Source organism: Chanodichthys erythropterus, chromosome 23, assembly GCF_024489055.1.
Source record: "Chanodichthys erythropterus isolate Z2021 chromosome 23, ASM2448905v1, whole genome shotgun sequence".
Lineage (NCBI taxonomy): Eukaryota > Metazoa > Chordata > Actinopteri > Cypriniformes > Xenocyprididae > Chanodichthys > Chanodichthys erythropterus.
Genome location: NC_090243.1, coordinates 27,850,455 through 27,874,501, shown reverse-complemented (window position 1 = coordinate 27,874,501; position 24,047 = coordinate 27,850,455). Strand labels below are relative to the sequence as shown.

The following is a 24,047-nucleotide window of genomic DNA, read 5'->3' as shown; positions in this document are numbered from 1 at the left end:
TAATAATACTGGTTTTAATATATTTTCATTATTTTACTGAGTAGATACACTGTATCATTTTTTACAGAGTATATTTCAAGGAGGAAAAACAACATACAGGTTTGGAACAACAGAAAGTTGAGTACATTTTTAGGTCCCACTTTATATTAAGTGGCCTTAAAGGGATAGTTCTCCCAAAAATGAAAATTTGATGTTTATCTGCTTACCCCCAGGGCATCCAAGATGTAGGTGACTTTTTTTCTTCAGTCGAACAAAAATGATGATTTTTTACTCCAACCGTTGCCGTCTGTCAGTCAAATAATGGGAGTGAATGGGAACTCGATCAATAAGAGTTGAAAAAACTTGCATAGACAAATCCAAATTAAAACTTGCGGCTCATGACGACACATTGATGTCGTAACACACAAATGATCGGTTTGTGCGAGAAAACGAACAGTATTTATATAATTTTTTACCTCTAAAACACCACTATGTCCAACTGCGTTCAGCACTCGCTTGGTGAGGTCTGATCGCGCTCTGACAACGGCAGTGATGTCTCGGGCTTATACTTCAATGAGTGCGAGACAGTGATGAACTACTATGTACTTACATTGAAATTAATAATTCGATACAATTCACTTATTGTGTACATGCATGTCTTTACATTGTACTTATATTTTAAAAAACACCTGCATGTAATTACATCTGTAATTAATTTCTGTAATTACATTTATAATTACACTGTTGACCCATCCCTTACACCCTACCCCTTCCCTTAAACCTACCCATACCACCAGAGCTTTCCCTAACCTTACGCGTATCCCACCTCAATAGCAGCAAAAGTGTTTTGCAATTCAATATGAACCCAATAAGTACATTGTACTTATTTTTTGATGTAAGTATATAGTAGTTAAGGCCACTTAATATAAAGTGGGACCAATTTTTCTTAACAGAATTTTTATTTTTGGAGTCTACTCTTCAGTAGACTTTCATCTAAAATGCTTCCAAAAATGAATGACCACATGATTATTTTGTGCTCCTGTTATAATTTAAGTCCAAATTTTACCTTAAAATTCAACACATTTATGAATCTTGTGCATGAGTTTTGCCCTTACTTTATTCTAAAATGGATTCAGTCTCTGAAGGGTCTCTTTATGAACTCTAATACACTTTATTTCAAGACATTCCTTCATATTTTGGACACAATTACTCATGGATGTCAAATTTACTGCTATTCTGCAAATTTTCAAAGGATGAAATCCAGTCATTTCAATAAGAATCAATGTGACTGGGACTCTTGTGTGTGGATGAAAGATTTCCCTAGGCAGATTTTGCAACGGGTTGAAGTTGGTCAAGTTTTTGCGTGATGACCAACAAAAAGCTGCTTGTTTGAAAATGACTTCTGTGTGAACTGTGCTTCATACTGTATATCGCTATTGACTAACTATTGACAATGGACAATGGATTTACTTTTTGCCTGATCAATCTCTAATGTGACTGAACTGACTGATATTGCACGGTGGAAAAGACAGAGCTTTGTTTTCGAGCTATTAAACTGACCACAAAAATATTCTTCAAAAAGGTTTCAGATTTTGTCACAAGGCTTCTAGCGAACTCCAGGCTGACTTCACATTTCTCAGAAGTGTCGTTCCCCTATGGTCAGTCTCCCAAAGGGCTGAATCTGTGAACTTCAGAAAAGACTGTTGATGTCTGGAGAGTTTCTGCCATGTCAGCCTTCGCTCTGCAACTCTTACTGGCCCTTTGGTCACTTCTTTGACAACTGCCGTTCTGGCTCAGTTATTCTAATTTGATAGGATGGTCTGTTTTGGTAGTGTCTGGTTCACAGAGGTCTATAAATCCTAGAGAAAGTTATGGTAGCCATTAGCATTAACATTCTCACTTGCAGCTGTTTGGATGGCATTTGCCATTTCTACTAAATGGAACTACATAAATACTGTTGGCAAAAAAGTAACTTTTTATATTTTGTTGAAAAATTAAAAACAAATTTACAAATACCAGCAATGAAAGCCTATTTCTTGTAATTGCGACTTTATATATCCCAAATGTGATTTGAACCTCATAGCTGACTTTATTTTTTGTAATTCTGACTTTATATTTCCCAACTGTGACTGTAAATATCACAATTGCAACTTTATTTATTGTACAGTAATTGTTGCTTCATATTTCCTGACTGTGACATTAAAAATTATAACTGTGACTTTATTTCTAGTAATTGTGGATTTATCTCTCTCATCTGTGACCTTAAACCTCACAACTGTGACTTTCTTGTAATTGTGGCTCTACATCTCCCAAATATGACTTTAAACCTCATACCTATAACATTATGTATAATTGCAGCTTTATATTTCCTAACGGTGACTGTAAATATCACAATTGCGACTTTATTTCTTGTCAATAATTGTAGCTTCATATTTCCTGACTGTGACTTTAAAACTCATAACTATGACTTTATTTCTTGTAACTGTGGATTTCTCTCATCTGTGACCTTAAACCTCACAACTGTGACTTTCTTGTAATTGTGGCTTTATATCTCCTAAATATGACTTTAAACCTCATAATTGTAACTTAATTTTTTTGTAATTGTGATGTTATATCTCCCAACTGTGACTGTGAAATCACAATTGCAAATTTATTTCTTGTAATTGTAGCTTTATATTTCCTGACTGTGACTTTAAACCTCATTAACTGTGACTTTATTTCTTGTAATTGAGGATTTATATCTCTCAGCTGTGAAATCTCAGAACTGCAACTTTCTTGTAATTGCGGCTTTATATCTCCAAAATATGACTTTAAACCTCATAAATGTAACGATATTTCTTGTAATTGTGGCTCTATATCTCCCAAAAATAACTTTAAACCTCATAGCTATAACGTTGTCTTGTAATTGCGGCTTTATATTTCCTAACTGTGACTGTATATATCAGAATTGCAACTTTATTTCTTGTACAGTAATTGTAGCTTCATATTTCCTGACTGTGACTTTATTTCTTGTAATTGAATATTCATATCTCTTAGCTGTGACTTTAAATCTCAGAACTGCGACTTTCTTGTAATTGTGGCTTTATATCTCCAAAATATGACTTTAAACCTCATAAATGTTACTTTATTTCTTGTAATTGTGGCTTTATATCTCTCAAATATGACTTTAAACCTCATAGCTATAACGTTATGTCTTGTAATTGCTGCTTTATATCTTCCAACTGTGACTGTAAATTTCACAACTGCAACTTTATTTCTTGTAATTGTGGCCTATATCTTCCAAACTGAGACTTTCAATCTCGCATCGGTGCCTATTTCTTCTAATTGTGGTTTTTAGCTCCCAAACTGTGACTTTAAATGTTCAAATTGTCACTTTATTTCTTGTAATTGTAGCTTTATATTTCCTGACTGTAACTTTAAAACTCATTAACTGTGACTTTATTTCTTGTAATTGAGCATTTATATCTCTCAGCTGTGACTTTAAATCTCAGAACTGCGACTTTCTTGTAATTACGGCTTTATATCTCCAAAATATGACTTTAAACCTCATACATGTAACGTTATGTCTTGTAATTGTAGCTTTACATCTTCCAACTGTGACTGTAAATTTCACAACTGCAACTTTATTTCTTGTAATTGTGGCTTCATATCTGTGATTTTGTATTTTACATTTTTACACTTAACACATTCTCACTTCTCTTTTCTTTATCTCATTGTGTCTTAACCTTGTTTTAATCTGTGGCGGAAATGCGCTTGAAAAATCCCTTTAAACGTGATTACATTTGAGATCAAAATAAAATAATTGATGAGTGTTGAATACTTTCTAAATTCTAAATATCTCTTTTTTTAGTACCGCTCACTCTGTAATGTGCCAGAACGTGTATGTATGAGTTTGAGTGTGTTTGTGAGGTGTAATATGATGCATAGCATCTTCCCTTGCACAGTTTTGCATCGTCAACAACACCCCATTATTCATAAGGCTATAGCTGACGTTCTCTGAGCCATGGGCCATTAAATACACTCTGCTCTCTCACACTCTCACACTCAGACTCTCTCTCTATCTCTTGTGTCTCCTTCACTGTGGCTCAGTAATGGTGGCAGACATTAGCCTGCTGGCTTGTAGCGCTTTCCGGAAGGATCCCCCCGGGCTTCCGACAAAGAGGGCAGATTTTTAACAAGTCTGGCTCTTCCAGCAGCCTGCTGATGAGGACAACCATTTGCTAGCAGTACATCTCTTACTCCTATCACTGTCTCCCAACCTGACCGGCCGTGCTTAGCTGCAACTGCAGTCATGTAAGTTCACACTTTTTGACACCTATCTTCTTTCCCTCCCTCGTGCTCTGTCATTCAGCCAGCAAATTTAAAATCTTAAAGAAAAAAAAAAAAAAAAAAAAAAAAATGTTGGTTTCCACTATATCCATTATAAGGAGGGTTTATCAAGTTTAGAAAGTTTTTTCCATCTCTATGAGGGCCCTTGGAATAAACTCACCAACTCATTTTATATACAATATATGAAAGCTAAAAAGCACATCATTATTAATTTATTTATAAACATATATAGTTTTTTAGCTATCATGAAATCAAAATGATTAGAAAAGTGCAAAAGTCTCTCAACCACACACACCTTTTCTCTTTTTTTTTTCACACTAACTGCTTGACAGCAAAGTAAACGCTGATCACAGCATGACATAAATCCTGATGATGCAGTTTTGATGTGATGCATCCAACATATATAAATACATAACCATGAGAGCCTCAAAACACTTAGTCTTGTCATCGCTGCTGACGCTCTCAAATAAGATATTTCTACAGATGGCATCACATATCCCATAATCAAACCACACAACAACAACACACCAACCAGCAGAACAACACTATATTACGCTGCAGAGAGTGTAAATCATCAGAGTAGTTTGACGAGCTCAGTCGAGCTAAATCCGGCGGTTCTCCGTCAGGTCTCCTGTCCACGGCTGTCAGATTTATTGACAGCTCTGTCAACTTTCCAAATTAATTCTGCTCGATAACACCTGACAGCGTTACGGGCCGATAAATGCAGATTTGTGTTGGATTATAGTGCCTATCAGGTGAGATTTGTTACTGGTGTCAGACAAACACCTCCATGTTAAAAGAGAGCAAAGGAGAGAGAGCTCACTGACTTCTACTTTTTAGTTTTATATATTTTATAGAGCTTATGTAGCCCCACCCCTTTTCAGCGCTGTGCTCGTTGTGTTCCGTCTTCCAGTTTGTATTTTTACTGCTTGAAGGTAAGATCTTACAGATTTATGAATGAACCGCTCATTTAAAAATCTTCCCGGTCTAAAAATACAGCGCTACCGCAAAAACGAAAGTTCAAAGACAAAATTCTAAAGATGGCCATGCACTTGTTTCTCTGGCACATAAGGTCTATACTTTTATATTTTATTGTTTGATTATATGTATAATTATATTATTTGATTATTAATATTACTTGTATAGTCAAATTGCAATTTAATTTATTTTATATAATTTATTATTTCATTTGATACTTTTCACATTATTTTCTTTTATTTTTATTAGTATTATTATTTTTTTTTTTTTTGCCATGTGCACTTAAAGCTGCTGTCCGTGATTTTTGGCCCTCTAGCGGTTAATAAACAGAACTGCACGCGTCTTGCGGAAGAACATTGTAGCCAGAGCTACTTTTCTCCGTGTATGTCTATTGCGAGTCATGCAGTTACTGTGATACTGTGCGGCGAGTCCTACCAGTCCGGTCTGAAATACTCAGAATATAAACACTTATTATTAGTGTACCATAATGATTCAGGATAAGACAAAAACACGGCTTGAAAAATGGATTCTTGTTGTATATTCTCATTATATAATTTTTTGTACATTTTGAACACAAAAAAAAGTTGCGGACTGCAGCTTTAACTTTGCATGCTATTTGTACATAAAAAAATAAATGATAAACATTTTTATAAATATAGCTGTGAGCAGCAATTATTGGGGTTCAAGTGCTTTAAGGCCTTTAAGCACTTGCGTAAAACCGCATTATGTTTTATTTAGCAACCCTGTAACATCTCAATAATAGACGGAAAAGACAATATACAGCCAATAAAGGAAATTAACATAGGAAATATATGGTTTTTAAAACTTTTTAACAGTTATTGAGGTTTAGCCATAAACCTAGGACTAGTTTGCTAGTTGTTTTTTTATTTAATGAACGATTCGATGGACAGTGGCGGTCCTAGAGGCAAAGTTGATCAGAATGAAGAGTTCTACTATGTGGTCCAAATGTCATGGGTGTGTGTGAAAAACCGCACGAGAGACAATCCTTTACACACGTGAAAAACGCGAAGGCATCCCCTGGTGGCTGATTTCTTTCGAAATTCTCACAGGCCTCTAGGGCCATGAGTCAAACAAGCCCATTGGGTTTTGTTCCAATTAGCCTCTGTTAAAAGTCTTATAGCTGCTCAAATTTCATTGGCCAATGGCAGCCATGTTATTTCAGATACGTCAATGTCCTCATAGACAATCATGGCACCTTGGACAAAGACAAGTCGATCAGACTAAAGGTGAAGTAGTTATAGCCATTTTCATGTTTTTTTTTTCCTGTTATAGCGCCACCAATTGGCCAGTCACCACATCCTTTTTCACATGACCACAGAATGAGCTCTTACAGTACATAGGTGTGCTGAGATTGGTGAAAATATCTCATTCTATTCTCGAGTTATAGCCATTTTAATAAAAGTGGATCCGCCTACTTTGAAGTGTGTGATCTTTAGGGACCGTGAATCGAAATTTCAACTTTTTTTTTTTTTTTTTTTTTTGATAATTACTGACAATCAGACTCCGGAGAATCTCAGTGCACTGGTTTCGTTCTGACCGGGTCAAAAACCTAGGACTAGTTCGCATAAGTATGTTTTTTAAAAAAAACAAAACTTTCACTAAAACCATGTTGAGAGCATGTCCGTCTTGAGAGGACTCCAAGTATTCCAAGGATATAAGACACTTGAGTCCATGGCTAACGGTTCAGGAGTTATGAGCGATTTTGTACTTTTCACCTCTGTAGTGCCCCCGTCAGGCCGTTCAGGGTGAACCTTGCTGATGTTGCAGATGGTGCAAGTACTACCAGCCCTCAAAGTTTCAGGTCTCTGTGACTTACGGTTTGGTCTGCCCTATCACTGTTAGGGAAGAATGCTGATCCTTGGAAATTTTAACAATTACAATAGGGTTTCAGAGCTATGCGCTTGGACCCTTAAAAAAAGAATGCAACAGAAGCTTTTTCTTTGGTGGTCTCAGAATTTCAGACACCATTTCAAGATTAAAATGCATTGGCAATCTAAATAAATATGTTCTGTCATGCCAATGTACACAACTGAATTGAAGGAGACAAAGAGCAATTCTAAAAAAAAAACATTTGCATTGCTTCCTTGTCTTCTCACTACAGAAAGTTTCCTGTGACATTTCAATTCTTTATATATTGCTGTGCGGTTGGGAAAGACTTAGATATGATTTTAATGTCAGGTGCTACAAATCATCAGAAATGTTTATTGCTGGACAGCTTACGTGTAATACCTTGACATTTCTGAGGGATATAGACATCTATCATATAACGGATGGAAAAAGTTCATTCTGAATGTGGCATCTGGCCCTTTTTATCATTCATATGCCTATTACACAAACTGCACATATTCTTCTAAAAATGCAACTTACCTCTTCTCTAACTGTCTAGGTTGAAGCATTAAGGTTGTATTTGTCAATGGGGCCAACTCAGCCTTGAAAAAAAAACTTCAGCAAACAATTTTCCATGAACATTTTTGGAAACGGAATAAATGATAGGCACACCTGAATCTTTCAAGCCGAGGATGCGCATGTCACAAATACATCTAAAATATGTCACATATCTCAGCTTACTATAAATGACTTCACACTTTGGGTTTTACATTTCAGTCGTTAGGGAATTTGCAGTAAAGGGTTGAGTACAACCAAGAAATACCGCAACAGATAGCGTGTAGGATATACCTACTGTCAGCAGATACAGCCTGCTGGGAAAGTTGATTGAATTACAGTACAAATAAGTGATGTGCTGATAAATACATTGTGTTGTTCGAAAGCGTACTGATTTATGCAATGTTTTTGCTCTTTTGGTTTGATTCTTTGTCTTTGCTTACACAGTGATGTAGAGACTCTGGGAAAAAAAATTGTAGAACTTACTAAGGCAAGCAACACTATCGCTCAAATTGAAGGTTAGGGGTTTGTTTAAAGTTCAAAGTATTAAACTTTGATGCATAAATCATCCTGCACTGTTCAAGCAACATGAATGTTAAAGGGATATAGTTCACCCAAAAATGAAAATGGCAGGTTTGGAACAACATGAAGGTGAGTAAAGGATGAGAAAATTTATCCCTTTAACACCAAACAGCAGCACACTAAAACCCTTCTTTACGAGAACTGCCACTAAAATACTGAAGCATCTACTATCATCAGCTGATGGACTATTAATAGATTAATCAACCATCCTGACCCCACCCTAAAAGCAATGCACTGAAAATCACTCAGCAATGCTTTGGCCGCTCACCCATAACACCATAGCATGCGTTTAAATGTTAATAAATTGCATTGTCCAATCCCAAGATACATTAATACATTGCAATATTTCTTGGAACATTTTGTAATTATGCCTTCAGAAAGGTAACAGGTTTGATGGTAACAGGGTGGACAATTTTACAATTCAATTTGTTATTACAAGCCTTGTGCTCAGGGTTGTGAAACTATAAAGTACTTTTGGGAAAGACAATGTTCACTTTTAAATTATCAGCTGTTTACTATTTAAAATTATGGAAAGGTTGATGGTAATAGGGTGGATAGTTTTATAACTCTTTTCAACATTACAAGCCTTGTGCTCAGGGTTGTGAAACTATAAAGTATTTTTGAGAAAGACAATGCTCACTTTTAAGTTATCAGTTGTTTACTATGCAAAATTATGGAAACAATGTTGATGGTAACAGGGTGGACAGTTTTATAATTTGTTTCGACATTACAAGCCTTGTGCTCAAGGTTGTGAAACTATAAAGTACTTTTTGGAAAGAGACTTAAATGCAGATATTTTGATGTTCACGGTTCATTTTCAGTCGTTTACTACACAAAATTATGGAAACAGTGTTGATGGAAACAGGGTGGACAGTTTTACAGTTTAATTTGACATTACAAGTTTTGTTCTCAAGGTGTGAAAATATAAAGTATGTTTTTGGAATCATATTATATGTTTAAATGTTTATAAAGCCCTTATGAAGTTAACAGGTTTGATGGTAACAGGGTGGACAGTTTTACAATTTAATTTGTTATTACATGCCTTGTGCTCAGGGTTGTGAAACTATAAAGTATTTTTGAGAAAGACAATGCTCACTTTTAAGTTATCAGTTGTTTACTATGCAAAATTATGGAAACAAGGGTGATGGTAACAGGGTGGACAGTTTTATAATTTGTTTCGACATTACAAGCCTTGAACTCAAGGTTGTGAAACTATAAAGTACTTTTGGAAAGGGATTTCAATGCAGATATTTTGATGTTCACATTTAAATTATCAGTTGTTACTACACAAAATTATGGAAACAGGGTGGACAGTTTTGCAGTTTCATTTGAAATTACAAGTTTTTTTTTTAATCATAGGATGTGTTTAAATGTATATATTGCTTTCAAAAATTTAGGTTGATGGTAATAGGGTGGACAGTTTTGATTTGTTTAGGGTTGTGAAACTATAAAGTACTTTTGGGAAAGACAGTGTTCACTTTTAAATGATCAGTTGTTTATTATGCAAAATTATAGAAACAAGGTTGAAGGTAACAGGGTGGACAGTTTTATAATTTGTTTTGACATTACAAGCCTTGTGCTCAAGGTACTTTTTCGAAAGAGACTATAATGCTGATATTTTAATGTTCACTTTTAAAGGGTTAGTTCACCCAAAATGAAAATTATGTCATTTATTAATCACCCTCATGTTGTTCCACACCCATAAGACCTTTGTTCATCTTCGGAACACAAATTAAGATAGTTTTGATAAAATCCGATGGCTATTTTAAATATGTTTTTAGTAGCTTTTTGAACATTGAAAAAGGAAATGATCTTGCTGGCTATGCATGCCTCACTGAGCCATCAGATTTTATCAAAAATATCTTAATTTGTGTTCTGAAGATGAACAAAGGTCTTAAGGGTGTGGAACGACACGACGGTGAGTAATTAATGACTGAATTTTCATTTTTGGGTGAACTAACTCTTTAAATGATCAGTTATTTACTATAAAATTATGGTAACAGGGTTGACGTAAGATTGTGCCACACTAAGAATCACAAAAAAACAAGATGAAGTGATAAAAGTAGAAGACCTTAATTGCTTGAAAAGTTAACTTCCTGAGAAAAGATAATGTCATTATGACAAAGGCATAATGGCATAATTGTTTGAAGCAAAATTAACACATTTGCTAATAATCTAAAGAGAAGGCCAAACAATGCATATTTGATTAAAAAAAGAAAAATTGGATAAAAGTAAAATAGAATGTTTAGAAAAATGTCTACGTAAAAAAAAAAAAAAAAAATGGAATCTTATAAATTCATTATTTTGTAGAGATGAGAATCACTCACAGTTGTCAAAATCTGCTCTCTTTTAAAACCATGCTGTGTTGTCACAAGTAAAACAGCGAGCACAAAGGAAAAGCGTTATGTTTCTGATGGCTCTTTGAGGGCACGTCTGATGCCAGAATCTTCCTCACCGCACTGAAGAAGAGTACGATGGGAGACTTGCTGCCAATCTCATCATATTACCAGCTCTCAAAACTGCCCGAGTCAGCAGTACCGCAGAGAAAAAGAGGGAAAATGATTAGGACAATATTGTGAATGTGACATTTCTGACGGTCAGAGACGGTTGGAGGCTGGATGAGTTGTGATTGGCCGTCCTCTCACTGTAATTAGTGATTTGAAGTTGGAGAAGAGGTTTAAAGTAAGTATTGACGTCTCCCTCGCCCTTTCCCTCTCTCTCTCTCTCTCTCTCTCTGGTTGTAGAAAGTATGAAGCAAAGCTCACAGGCATTGACGCAACTGCAGCAAAATGATCATAAAGAGGAAATTAGCTGCAGGAGACTTCAGCAACACACACACACAGCTACATTACAGCTACTTACAAAAGTACTTCTACAGTGGCAATACACTTATAGTGTGACGAATCAAAAACTATTCCAGAAACTATTCAACTAATATATTTGTTTTCACAAACATAGGTCTGGACCGAACTAAATTAGAAAGAGAGCAAAACAAACACCAATCTCTTTCAATTTCTAGCTGCCGTTTGGGCTATTACACCCTTGCAGCACCTCATGATGTCATCTTATTTATGGTTGTCATTAGGGGAAGGGGAGGGAAAAGGTTGCTATTTAAAAAAGATTAAGAGCAGGAACAGAGATGAATGTTTGCGGCTCTTTTTACGCACTGCAGGTTCTCGCTGTATCATTTAACACACACACACACGCGGTCCATTCCAGTAGAGGGGACTCGGGACAGCCGGACCGCTGTGCCCGCAGGCGAACTTCTCATCCTCTTTAAAAATTAATTATTGATGTCACAGGGTGAGGAAACAGGAAAAGGGCAACCCGAGTACAGCCTCTGCAGTTCACGAATACAGGCCTGTTCAGGAAGAGCTGTGTCATGTGAACTGCATTCAGGGAAAATCACGTAGATCGTTCTGTGGTTTGTAAAAGTGTTTGTGAATGGACGACGGAAGAAAGAGCTAATGAGTTTGAAGAGCCTGACAAACACCATCCAATGTGAAATGGAGCCTAATGCTTGAGAGTTCAAAATGAAGCCATTAGGCATTGTTGACCCCTGCTCCTCTGTCAATAAACGAATGACTCGCTGCCAACAGCCCAGCAATAACATTAGCATTCTCTCCTGCAAACGCCATTAGCTTTGAGAATGATTGCAAAGAATGGCAAATACATACAAATAACACAGAAATTTCCTAAAATCTTCATGTTGGATCAACAGCTGCATGCATTCATTCGATCAACAAAATGATCACGACACATAATTTAATGAAATGTCAATGTGTTTTGGCTATTTAATTTAAATGTGTGGTATTTATGCAATCATTGTATATGTATTATATATATATATATATATATATATATATATATATATATATATATATATATATATATATATATATATATATATATATATATATTTTTTTTTTTTTTTATATATAATAAAATAAAATAAATATTTCTAAAAAGTAGATGAATAATACAATATAATATATAATAAAAATTATTTATACTGTAACTTTCCTGAATCAAGAATGTGTTGATGTTCACCAAGAAAAATTAATTGCATCAAAAAAAAACTAAATAAGTTATTACTCAAAACAATTAAAAAAAAGGTTATGTAAGTAAGATTTAATATACATTTTCTGAAAACACACCTTGATATACCTAAATTTTGTTTCTTAATTTTATTTGATCTTGTTTGAGTTTTTTAAAAATATGTTTTACTTAAAAATGCATAAATGTGTGATTAAGCTTTATATATGAGTGAATACACATTTCATAATATTTTATGTTTTTTTAATAAACTTTTTTTTGTCTCACATCAAAAAATAAACCCTACATAAGTTATCACTCAGAATATGATTTTTTTAATAGATCATTTATGTAAATAAAATGTAATAAAAGTTAATAAAGTTAACTTATCTTATTTTAGAGATTTTTAAAAAGATCTTTGCTGAAAAGCAGACATAATTACTGGTACAGAATAGGACGTTTGCAATTTTTGATAAAAAATGCAAATAAGTGTTTTCTGACCTTGTGCTATCGGAATGCCTGTTTGGTTTCTGTATGTGGTAGAAGCGGTCGCTTTGTTCCGACTCAAAGGATTTTTGCATCTGACATTTTGAATTCCTTACTTTGGATGTGTGAACTCGTCCACCAGCGTGACCTTCTCCACTAGGTCTCCTCCGATGTTGCGTACCAGGTCGTAGAAGTCGTTTTCTGTGTAACCTTCGGCCGGCAGCCAAAAGGAGATGTCATTGAAGAGAGGAGGGTACTTACTGAGAGGCTGGGGAGAAAAAGAGAAGAAGAAATCTATATGTTTTGGGACATGTAGAGCAGCACAAGGACAAAAAAAAAAAAAAAAAAAAAAACGTATATAAAGTATTAAAAGCTGCTTTTGTTAAATGGCAGCAAAAGCAAAACATGTTAAAATACACCACTGCTAAATAGATATATATTTAAAATTATTCACAATAAACAACTGCCATGAAATTTAGTTTATTAATCTGAAATTAATTCACATTTTTGTTTAATTTTACTTTATAATTAAAATAGTGTCATTGGTTTAAAACTTTTGATGGAGCTATGGTGGAGGGAGAGATGATTTTATTATATTCCTCAGACAAAGCTATTGCCAATAAAAATTCATGTGAAAATAATAATAATAATAATAATAGTAATAATAAAAAACAGAATTTTTAGTTTCCTTTCCAAGAAGAAGCCATTCTTCAGCTTTATAGTCATTTCCAATTACAAAAAATTAGGGGTGTAAGAATATATCATGTCACAATATATCACAATGCAACAATATTTATTGTGGAAGTGACAATATGTACTGTGTATAGTTCACCCAAAATGAAAATTACTGTTTGAGAAAAAAATTCAAGTTTACAGAGTTTTAGTGTCAGTATGACATTAAACTACTGTATATAATGTTGAATATAATGTGTAATAATACAATGGGGGAATATTTGTGGATATTTGTATATGTTTACCATTAAAAAGTGCCCTAGATTATTTTAAATATATCTTGCCAGTGACAAGCATATTTGTCTAAACCTTTTCTGTACATTCAGCTTCAGAATTATGAATATTTTTATTCTGGTGTCAACATTGTCCTGTGCATTGGGTTACCAGCACCAAGTCCAAGCCTATTCATTTCCACCCTCAATTTAATACCAAATTTAGCATTTTAATCAACAGTAGACTTTTTTGTTAACCTTTTACTATATGTTTGGGAATATTGCAATAATACTGTATTGTGAGTTCAGTATCATGATATGTATAGAATTGTAACATGAGGGTATCGTTACACCCCTACTAAAAGTACAATGCACGCAAGTATAAATTGAAGAAAAAATAGATTTTTAACAAAACATCTCCATTTTCTAAGTTACCCAGCACACAGGAGGGTGTTGGTGTGAGCGAGACATCTCTTCAGTCTGAGGTTAAATCTACAGTCGTACCCTGAGGCCAGTCATACCTACAAGGGCTAGTATGCTTACAACAGATGGCCTCTGAGCCCTCCTGGCTCTCAGAAAGTATCCCTATACTTATAAAGCACCGGCAGTGGTCTTCCACAAGAGAAGTGAAAATAGATAAGCTAAACGAAATGAAAGCTGTAAGGAGGAGGGTGGTGAATGATGACAAACTACCTTCAACCAACCACCTTGCTAGAGGTAAATGTGCGTTTACATCATTATTATTCAGACATTCTTCTCTAATTTGATTGGCAGAGTGGCGTTCCAAGAATGATAAAGCAAAAAAGTAGAATGGACACATACACAATTTCCCAGATGGCACGTTTTGACTTCATGGATAAGCTAAAACAGGTAAACATGTCAGCTGTGTGGACACTAGAGGTGGGTTGACAATATCAATTTCTCAATTTTAATTGATCTTCAGTTTGATAAACTGTTATTGATTCTTAAATCCCAAGATCAATGATTTTCAGATGGTGCATGAACAAATCTTTTTGTAGCACGCCTCACATCCAACCGGAATAGGCTTTGTGCTTTGTTCATTTTGATATGAAACAGTCTCGGCTTTCATATTCTGTAAATTTTATAATGAAAGAAAAAACAATAAATGTCATTCTGATGCTATTTAAAGGGTTAGTTCACCCAAAAATGAAAATGATGTCATTAAAGACTCACCCTCATGTCGTTCCAGACCTCCGTTCATCTTCGGAACACAGTTTAAGATATTTTAGATTTAGTCCGAGAGCTTTCTGTCCCTCCATTGAAAATGTTTGTACAGTATATGTCCAGAAAGGTAATAAAAACATAATCAAAGTAGTCTATGTGACATCAGAGTGTTAGTTAGAAGTTTTTGAAGCATCGAAAATACATTTTGGTCCAAAAATAACAAAAATTATTACTTTATTCAGCATTGTCTTCTCTTCCGGCTCTTTCACTCCACAGTGACGCTGCTTCTTCTTCTTCTTCTTTCCTGTTTTATGGCGGTTGGCATCCAGCTTATTGGTGCATTACCGCCCCCTTCTGCTCTGGACAGTGACGTGATTAGGGCGACATGCACACTTACGCACCATTTTAAAAAAATATAGCAATACCAAAATACAAACAATGTAGAATGGCTTGAATACAGCGTGCGTCTCCCTCAGACTGTAAACAAAGCTCGGGCGCACTAGATAACACGTTATCAGCCTCACTGTCCAGAGCAGAAGGGGGCAGTAATGCACCAATAAGCTGGATGCCAACCGCCATAAAACAGGAAAGATGAAGAAGAAGCATCGTCACTGTGGAGTGAAAGTGAATATACAACAGACCTGGAAGAAAAGACGATGCTGAATAAAGTCACAGTTTTTGTTATTTTGGACCAAAATGTATTTTCGATGCTTCAAAAACTTCTAACTAACCCACTGATGACTTTGATGATGTTTTTATTACCTTTCTGGACATGGACAGTATACCGTACAAACATTTTCAATGGAGGGACAGAAAGCTCTCGGACTAAATCTAAAATATCTTAAACTGTGTTCTGAAGATGAACGGAGGTCTTACGGGTTTGGAACGACATGAGGGTGAGTCATTAATGACATCATTTTCATTTTTGGGTGAACTAACCCTTTAATGTGGCATGGCAGATCGCTGTAGTACCTCAGTTCAAGCAGCACGTGAACCAATCATCTCTTCCTCTGTACTACTAGTTATAGCATGAAATAAACATGAATGAACATCAGAAGGAATGTTGAACGATACAGTACAACTTACTGAAATGATTCATGTCTCATGTAATCGTGTTTTAACCATGGAAATATGTCAATAAAACAATTGTTAACAATGTCACATAAGGTTACATTTACCTCAGGAAAGTCATTTAAAGGGGACCTATTAAACCCCTTTTCATAAGATACAATATAAGTCTCTGGTGTCCCCAGAATGTGACTGTGAAGTTTCAGCTCAAAGTACCTCACATATAATTTATCATAGCTTGTCAAATTTGTCCCTATTTGGGGGTGAGCAAAAACATGCTGTTTTTGTGCATTTTTGTGTGAGCTGCTGCTCCCGGCCCACTTTCCAGAAGAGGGCAGAGCTTTAACAGCTTGTGCTTCGGTTGCTCAACAACAACAAAGCTGGAGAATCTCATGCAGCCAAAATGAGGATTGTCAGTAACGGTGTTCAGCCTTACATTGTTCAAACCGGAGTCGACACTGACGGAGAGACTCAGGAAGAAGTTACAACTTTAAGAATGAAACTGATGAATGATCAACCAACAGTGACTATATTATGCCCAACGCCCTTGGTCATATCCTAATATGCTTGATGTGAATGAAAATACACTATAGATCATGTAAGCATGCCGTTAGTGTTTGTGAGGCTACTGAAGTGTGGACAGTACTCTTGTCTAACAAAAACCTGCATTGCGCTGCTTTTTTTTTTTTTGGGCTAAGAGTGTGTTTGGAGGCCGTATGTGTGTCATACAGCGCGTCTTATTGTGTGCAGTGATTTATAGTGTGCGGTTGTGTGTATGTTGTACATGTTGCTCTCATAGGACACAGCAAAACACACAAGGGCGGAGGAGGGCGCTGACCCCACGGTCATACCTCATTACCAGCGGAGAGGGAGACAGACAGAGAGACAGTCATATATAAACCCAGCAGAGCATCAGGCACACTGACAAGCAAATCTCTCTCTCTCTCATTCTCTGAGTAATGGACAGTGGGCAGAGAGGGAGATGGGCTGAGAAATGACCTACAGCCAGAGAGCACAGGTAATCAGTCACACACACATTCAGGACAAGCACCAACCTGCCTCATGCTACACACGCCTCTATAGGGGGATGTTCAGTGCCAGGCCTAGGCATGTGACGGTATCAAATTTTCATGTTGCGCTTAATTGATGAAGCTTTTATCACGGTTATACGGTATTATCACGATATTAAAATAAGTTGCAAAACCATTTTTGTCATAGTTTAACAGGTTTAAGAACTCTTTTTGTAATGAAACAAAAACAACTCTGACTGAAATTTTCAAACAGATTAAAATGCAAAAGAATTAGGCTATAAAGAACAACAGATAACACTTTACTCTATTTAATGCATTAACTAAGATAGAGCAATAGCTACATTTGTTACAGAAAGTGTTATTTTTTGTTAATGTTAGTTTAGAAACACAACTGATCATTGCTAGTTTTATCTCAGTCCATTAAATAAGTTATTTTGATTTTAGTAATGTTATTAAATAGTAACTAAGAAATTAACATTAATTAATAATTAATACTTTATAAGTATTTTTATTGTCAGTTTAGTGATAATGAATTAACATGTTAACTAATGAAGCTGTATGTTTTCAAAGTTTTACTGAACAATAACAAATAATCAGAACATTTCTAATCATTAGGGCATGTTGTAGTCCAGATTAAAATATAAAAAGGTTTGGTTTGAAAATAAATATCCTTTCAAGTCTTTTTTAAGTATCCAGTATTTATTTAAATGAATGGCTGTTTGAAGCATTTTAAAAACTTCACTAGCGCAGTTACTTTGTTTGCACGGTTTCCGTGGTAACCACTGCACGCTGCTGTTCCATCAGCGCCCTCTGCTGTCAGAGAGTGAACGCGCACTTTCATTCAGCTCGTCTCCTTCACTGGTTCCGCCATGTGCTTCTCGTGCACGTTGGGATTGTTTACATCTGAGCGCGTGTCCTTTTGACGCAGAATACAGCGGTGTTGTGCATTTTATACGATTGATGGGTAAAGTATTCTTAATTGCCTTATAAAAAATTAATAATTGGTAATAAATTATTATTTACGGTATTCTGAAGTGCAGACGATTACACTATCGTGCATATTCATTATCGCGATTTATCGCATTACCGAATATCGGCACAAGTCTAGCCAGGCCTAGACCTTTAAAGGGTTAGTTCATCCAAAAATGAAAATTCTGTCATTTATTACTCACCCTTATGCCGTTCCACACCCGTAAGACCTTTGTTAATCTTCGGAACACAAATTAAGATATTTTTGTTGAAATCCGATGACTCAGTGAGGCCTCCATAGGAAGCAATGACATTTCCTCTTTCAAGATCCATAAAGGTACTAAAAACACATCTAAATCAGTTCATGTGAGCACAGTGGTTCAATATTAATATTATAAAGCTTCAGGAAGCTTCGTTGCATAATGAATCAGTGTATCGAATCATGATTCGGATCGCGTGTCAAACCGCCAAACTGCTGAAATCACGTGACTTTGATGCTTCGAACCACTGATTTGACACACTGATTCATTATGCTTCGAAGCTTCCTGAAGCAGTGTTTTGAAATCGGCCATCACTATATAAGTCATTATTTTGGTTTGTTTGGCGCACGAAAAATATTCTCGTTGCTTTATAATATTAATATTGAACCACTGTACTCACATGAACTGATTTAGATGTGTTTTTAGTACCTTTATGGATCTTGAGAGAGGAAATGTCATTGCTCCCTATGGAGGCCTCACGGAGCCATCAGATTTCAACAAAAATATCTCAATTTGTGTTCCGAAGATTAACGAAGGTCTTACGGGTGTGGAACGGCATGAGGGTGAGTAATACATAACAGAATTTTCATTTTTGGGTGAACTAAACCTTTAATGAAAGTGGTCCCCTTACAATATAGGACATATATGACAAATAGAAGGTCACAATTGAAAAGAAGAGCATTCATGCCATTGATGTGCTACAGCAATACAGGAAAAGTATCAGAAACAGAAACACAGAAAACCATTAAATGTTAAAGGGGACATATAATGAAAACTTCACTTTTTCTGTGTTTAAGTGCTATAATCTGGTCCCCGGTGCATCTACCAACCCAGAAAACGAGAAAACCCAGTAATTTTAATTTGGTAAGCCTTTCTCTACATGCATGTGAAAAAAAACGAGCCGCTCAGATTTTGCTCCCCTTGCGACGTAGGAATGGGAACTTATTATAATATTACCACCCCTTAATCTGTAGGTTTCCACCCAAAGTGCTACCATTTTGTTTTCGCAAACAACAATGGTGTACCAGTGATCCTGGAGTGCAGCTATCCTGCACAATTTAGCTACAACCCTGATCAAACACAGGAAGGCGAGTTGGGTCAGAGAAAAACTCGAGCAGGACAGCAACACTCAAGAACGACTGTCCCTGAGCTTGTGATATGTCTCAGCTATGTAAACGTGATCACTGATCTGTTAACGGCTATAATAGTAAACATGTGATTCTCCATAAACTCTTGCCATCTGAGCCACTAATAGATGCAATGGTGCAATTTTATCTATGAAGGGAATGTGTCCAAATGAATTCATATACCAGTATGAGCAAGTCATTTTTTACCAGACTGCTTACACAGGACTTGCACAGAATTTGATTCTCACAAATGGATTGATACCAACTGTTCATGATCCAATTTCAAATATATTTCATGATGTTTGCTTTCTGAATGTGTTTCATTAGCATGTTGCTAATGTACTATTAAATGTGGCTAAAATTAACATTGTTTCTTACTGTATTCATGGAGACCAATGCCATGTTGTTATTTTCATTTTTAACCCGAAAAAGCTTGTAGTCTGTATAATTCATAAAGCATCTTCATTCTTATTGAGTCTCTATAACAGCGCGTAGCTTTAGCCACAATAGCCGTGTAGCACGTTATCAAACTCATTCAGAATCGAATGTTAGCAAACATCCACAAAATACATGCCATACTTACGTGATCTGCTATGCTGCATCACGAACAATTTGTAATGACCCATTTTGAGAGTTATATTTGCTGTGTGAGCTTCTCCTGTATTGTTTATACTTCAATGTATTGGAATCGCAAGAATAAGTGTAATAAATATCCACAGGGTATTTTGAGCTGAAACTTCACAGACACATTCTGGGTACACCTGGAACTTATATGACATCTTTGTAAAAAAGGGGCATAATAGGTCACCTTTAAAATATTATTGTCCCAGTTTAATGTGCAGAGACAACTAGAAGTAAAAACCATCAAAGATCGATTCCCTTAGATCACTATTAGAACACTGCTGTAAGTGGCCCGGCAACACCGGCTTAACCAATTTTTGTTTTAGTTATCGGCACTGGTGTGATCGAGCCTTATGGTGAGATCCAGAAATGCTGTAAATCTTACCTGGAAGGTGACAGGCTGATAGATGTCAGACAGGCGGAACTGCTTCAGGAAGCGTTCATCCTCGCTCCAGAAAAGTCGGATATCTGGGATGTCGAACAGAACCATGGCCAACCTCTCCAGCCCGAGACCAAAAGCCCAACCCATCTTATTACCAGCACCAGCTGCAGAAAATAAAAACAACTTGATGAGAAACATACTCCATTTTAGTATTTGCTTTTTTGAGTGTGATATTCTGTCATGAAAACACAAATGTTTCAACAAGGATGACTGCAACTAGTCAAAACACATCTACACTAAACCAAAACTTTGATGTTCTTCTGTTGTGTTGCAGCATGAGCTTTCAGCATATAAATATAAAATCCTTTAAGTCAACATGAAATCAGAACCTCAAATATCAAGGAATGTTTTTGATCGTATTGTGCATGATTCATCGGTTCATGTTATTCCAAACAAAAAACGTTTGCTCCATAATCTTTCATGAAAAATTATTAACTTGCTCCTCTTTTTTTGTCCTTTCCAACAACATGGCCATAGATTTTGATATGTTATGCATATTTTCACAAGCCAATCAATGCCCAACTACTTTGTTTCTCAATGAATATTAAGTTTCACTAGGAAATACATCGATAAAGAGGACATATTATGCAGTTTTTTAAAGTCTTGATTTGTTTTTTGGGCTCTACTAGAATAGGTTTTCAAGCTTGAATGTTCCAAAAACATATTTCATATATTCTCCATTGTTGAAGCTCTTCTCTTCCCAATCTGTCAGTAAAGCTCTTTTTAGTTCCTGTCTTTATGAAGCCCCTCCTTCTGTAAAGCAAAATATGCTCTGATTGTACAGCTGGACCAGTGTCATTGGTCAAGTGCTTCAAGCGTGTTTGGGAAATGTCCCGCCCCTCACCATAACCATGAGTTTCAACACATTACTAACTAACTCAACCAGGCCCCACCCCTTTTTGCATATGCCTTGGGCAGGAATCATTTAAATGAGAAATATTGTGACGTGTTCGTTCCCAGAAGAAAACTCAAGACTACAATGGAGGCGTTTCAGGGAGTTCAGAAACAGTGACACTGATATAGAGTATAACTCCCTTTGAAGTGACTTTGTGCTTTGGAACTCTGCAGAGCTTATTCATGCTCAAACAACAACATTACACACTAAAAAAAGATGAAAATGTATATAAAAAATAAAGCTTAACAGGACCTCTTTAAGTCAAAAATGTCTGAATAAGTAAAATGTGCTGCTAATGGCATTTCACATTGACGACAACTCATGTGACGGCATTAAATGAATCGAACTGTTTTAAGATCCACAGGTAGAGGAATAAGTGAGTGACATATACCGTTGACTGACAGTCAGCGACAAGGCTGTGCGGCTCCCGGAGAAGTCAATGTGAGAAATAGTGCCGCTATTTCTGATGTGATTATACTCATTATGAATTTTTATTTGCTTTGCAACCCTGTTTGACCTATGGTGAGTGGAAGAGAGAACAAACAGATTTTTTTTCCAGATTTTTCCAAGCCTTTCAGTCTCTCACAAGCCACTGTTTAACCCAGTGAGGCATTCCTTCAGATGTGAAGGAAATGTGTTTTATATGTTAATGAAGGAAATGCTCAGGGGTCAAAATGCTCAGCCAGATGGGACAGAAATCTGAATAAATCTAACCTTCAGACGTACAAATCAATCAACTCTCCCTTTCTCTCCCAAGTGGAGACAATTCCGATCTCTCTCAAGAATGTGAAATAAACATTTAATACTCATTTTACTAATTGAAATATGTATGTATGTATGTATATATTATATATATTGATTTGAATGCAACCATGAATTTTATTTAAATAATAAACGTAAAGCAAATGGTGTTTGCTTATTAAACAATGCATTGTAGTGTCGCTAGGCTGTTGCCAAGTGGTCGTTCTTGGTGTTTTTTCATTGGCCAAGTCAAATTAAATCTGTTCAGTTTGGTGTAGCCTAAACATGGAATAAAATATATAATTAAATAAAAAAATAATTAAATAAAAAATGGCCGCCTATGTCGTTGCTTTGATGCAGGGTTATGAAAAATTCTTAATTTGAAGGTGATGTAGTTTCTGCAACACTAGTGGCAAAAAAAAAGAAAAAAAAGCATATTTTCAAACAACCTCCCCAAACTCAAACATCACAAACACAGCACAAACACATGTCTCAACAGATAAATGTAGCTACTTTCAATATATGGTTCAAACACATAGGAATACTTTTAGCTGTGTTGCTTTATGTCAATTGAGTAGACTAACACTCTCTGTCTAGAGCGAATGCGAGTGTCTTGCTTATAATAAACACATCCAATGTATATCTGCCAGAACTGGACACATCAAAGTAAACAATATAAACTGGTTGTTGTGGAAATTTTAATTTTTCATATGATTTTTACCTGTATTCTTGTGAAATATGATGCTTGTGGAACATGGTATGATGTTTGCTTAAGTGGTAATGTTTAACAAAGTGTTAAAATAGATGTTAGAAATAGAAAGAGCAAGATATGGTATGGGGACATGCAAGATGTATGTTAAAAACATGTCTGTGCTAACAATGTGTGGAAAGTTACAGCCACTAAGAGTTGTTCCTAATATGGTAAAAGGACAGAGGCTTCAGCCTTGGAGGTTAGAGATATAAAAGTGAGGGGAAGCTTTCGTTCTTTGTCTTACACTCTGCAGCTACTTGTGTTTCTGTATGACCTGTCTGACCTTTCTTGCAAGAAAAAAAAACCTTTAAAGACAACTGGAAGTGTTTGTCTCTTATGCAGTAGAGTCGGGGTTGATTTTTGTTTGCCACAACAATTTGGTGTCAGGAAGTGGGATTCCTTGGATGTGCCTTTTGGACCCGAGAGCGGACGGTGACTGATCATCCTGGACTTAATAGTAGTCTCAGCCCTACCCCGAATAGATTAAGGGATGAGGGGACGACCGCCAGTGTTCAGAGGGGGACACCACTGGAATCAGAAAACGAACTCAGGTGGTTACACGACTCTCTGGTAAGAGATACATTTAAATTTTATGGGGAATTAAGATTAAGTGTGATTTGGTCAAATTTGGAAGATTAGGAAACAGGAAAATTTGAAAAATTTGCGATTAAAGGTGCCCTAGTTTCAAAAATTTAATTTATATTGGCATAGTTAAATAACAAGAGTTCAGTACATGGAAATGACATACAGTGAGTCTCAAACACCATTGTTTCCTCCTTCTTATATAAATCTCATTTGTTTAAAAGATCTCCGAAGAACAGGCAAATCTCAACATAACACCGACTGTTACGTAACACTCGGGCTCATTAATATGTACGCCCCCAATATTTGCATATGCCAGCCCATGATCCCAACATTATGAAAGGGATTAAACGTCTGGATCTCTGCACAGCCGAATCATCAGACTAGGTAAGCAAGCAAGGACAATGGCAGATGGAGCAATAATAACTGACATGATCCATGATATCATGATATTTTTAGTGATATTTGTAAATTGTCTTTCTAAATGTTTCGTTAGCATGTTGCTAATGTACTGTTAAATGTGGTTAAAGTTACCATCGTTTCTTACTGTATTCACGGAGACAAGAGCCGTCGCTATTTTCATTTTTAAACACTTGCAGTCTGTATAATTCATAAACACAACTTCATTCATTATAAATC

At 35.9% G+C, this 24,047-nt stretch overlaps 1 protein-coding gene across 4 annotated transcripts in view; it reads right to left on the bottom strand.

Moving 5' to 3' along the window:
* fars2 (phenylalanyl-tRNA synthetase 2, mitochondrial) overlaps nucleotides 1-24,047 on the bottom strand; it is a 181,481-nt gene that overhangs the window by 59,263 nt on the left and 98,171 nt on the right. For 3 of the 4 annotated variants that reach the window (XM_067378407.1, XM_067378408.1, XM_067378406.1), the window contains exons 5-6: nucleotides 20,383-20,543; nucleotides 12,909-13,060 (exon numbers count right to left, since the gene is read on the bottom strand). In XM_067378407.1, coding sequence (XP_067234508.1) covers nucleotides 12,909-13,060; nucleotides 20,383-20,543 — 313 coding nt within the window. Of the gene's footprint in view, nucleotides 1-207; nucleotides 287-12,908; nucleotides 13,061-20,382; nucleotides 20,544-24,047 lie in introns of those variants that run through there. The other variant, XM_067378409.1, reaches the window with a different exon arrangement.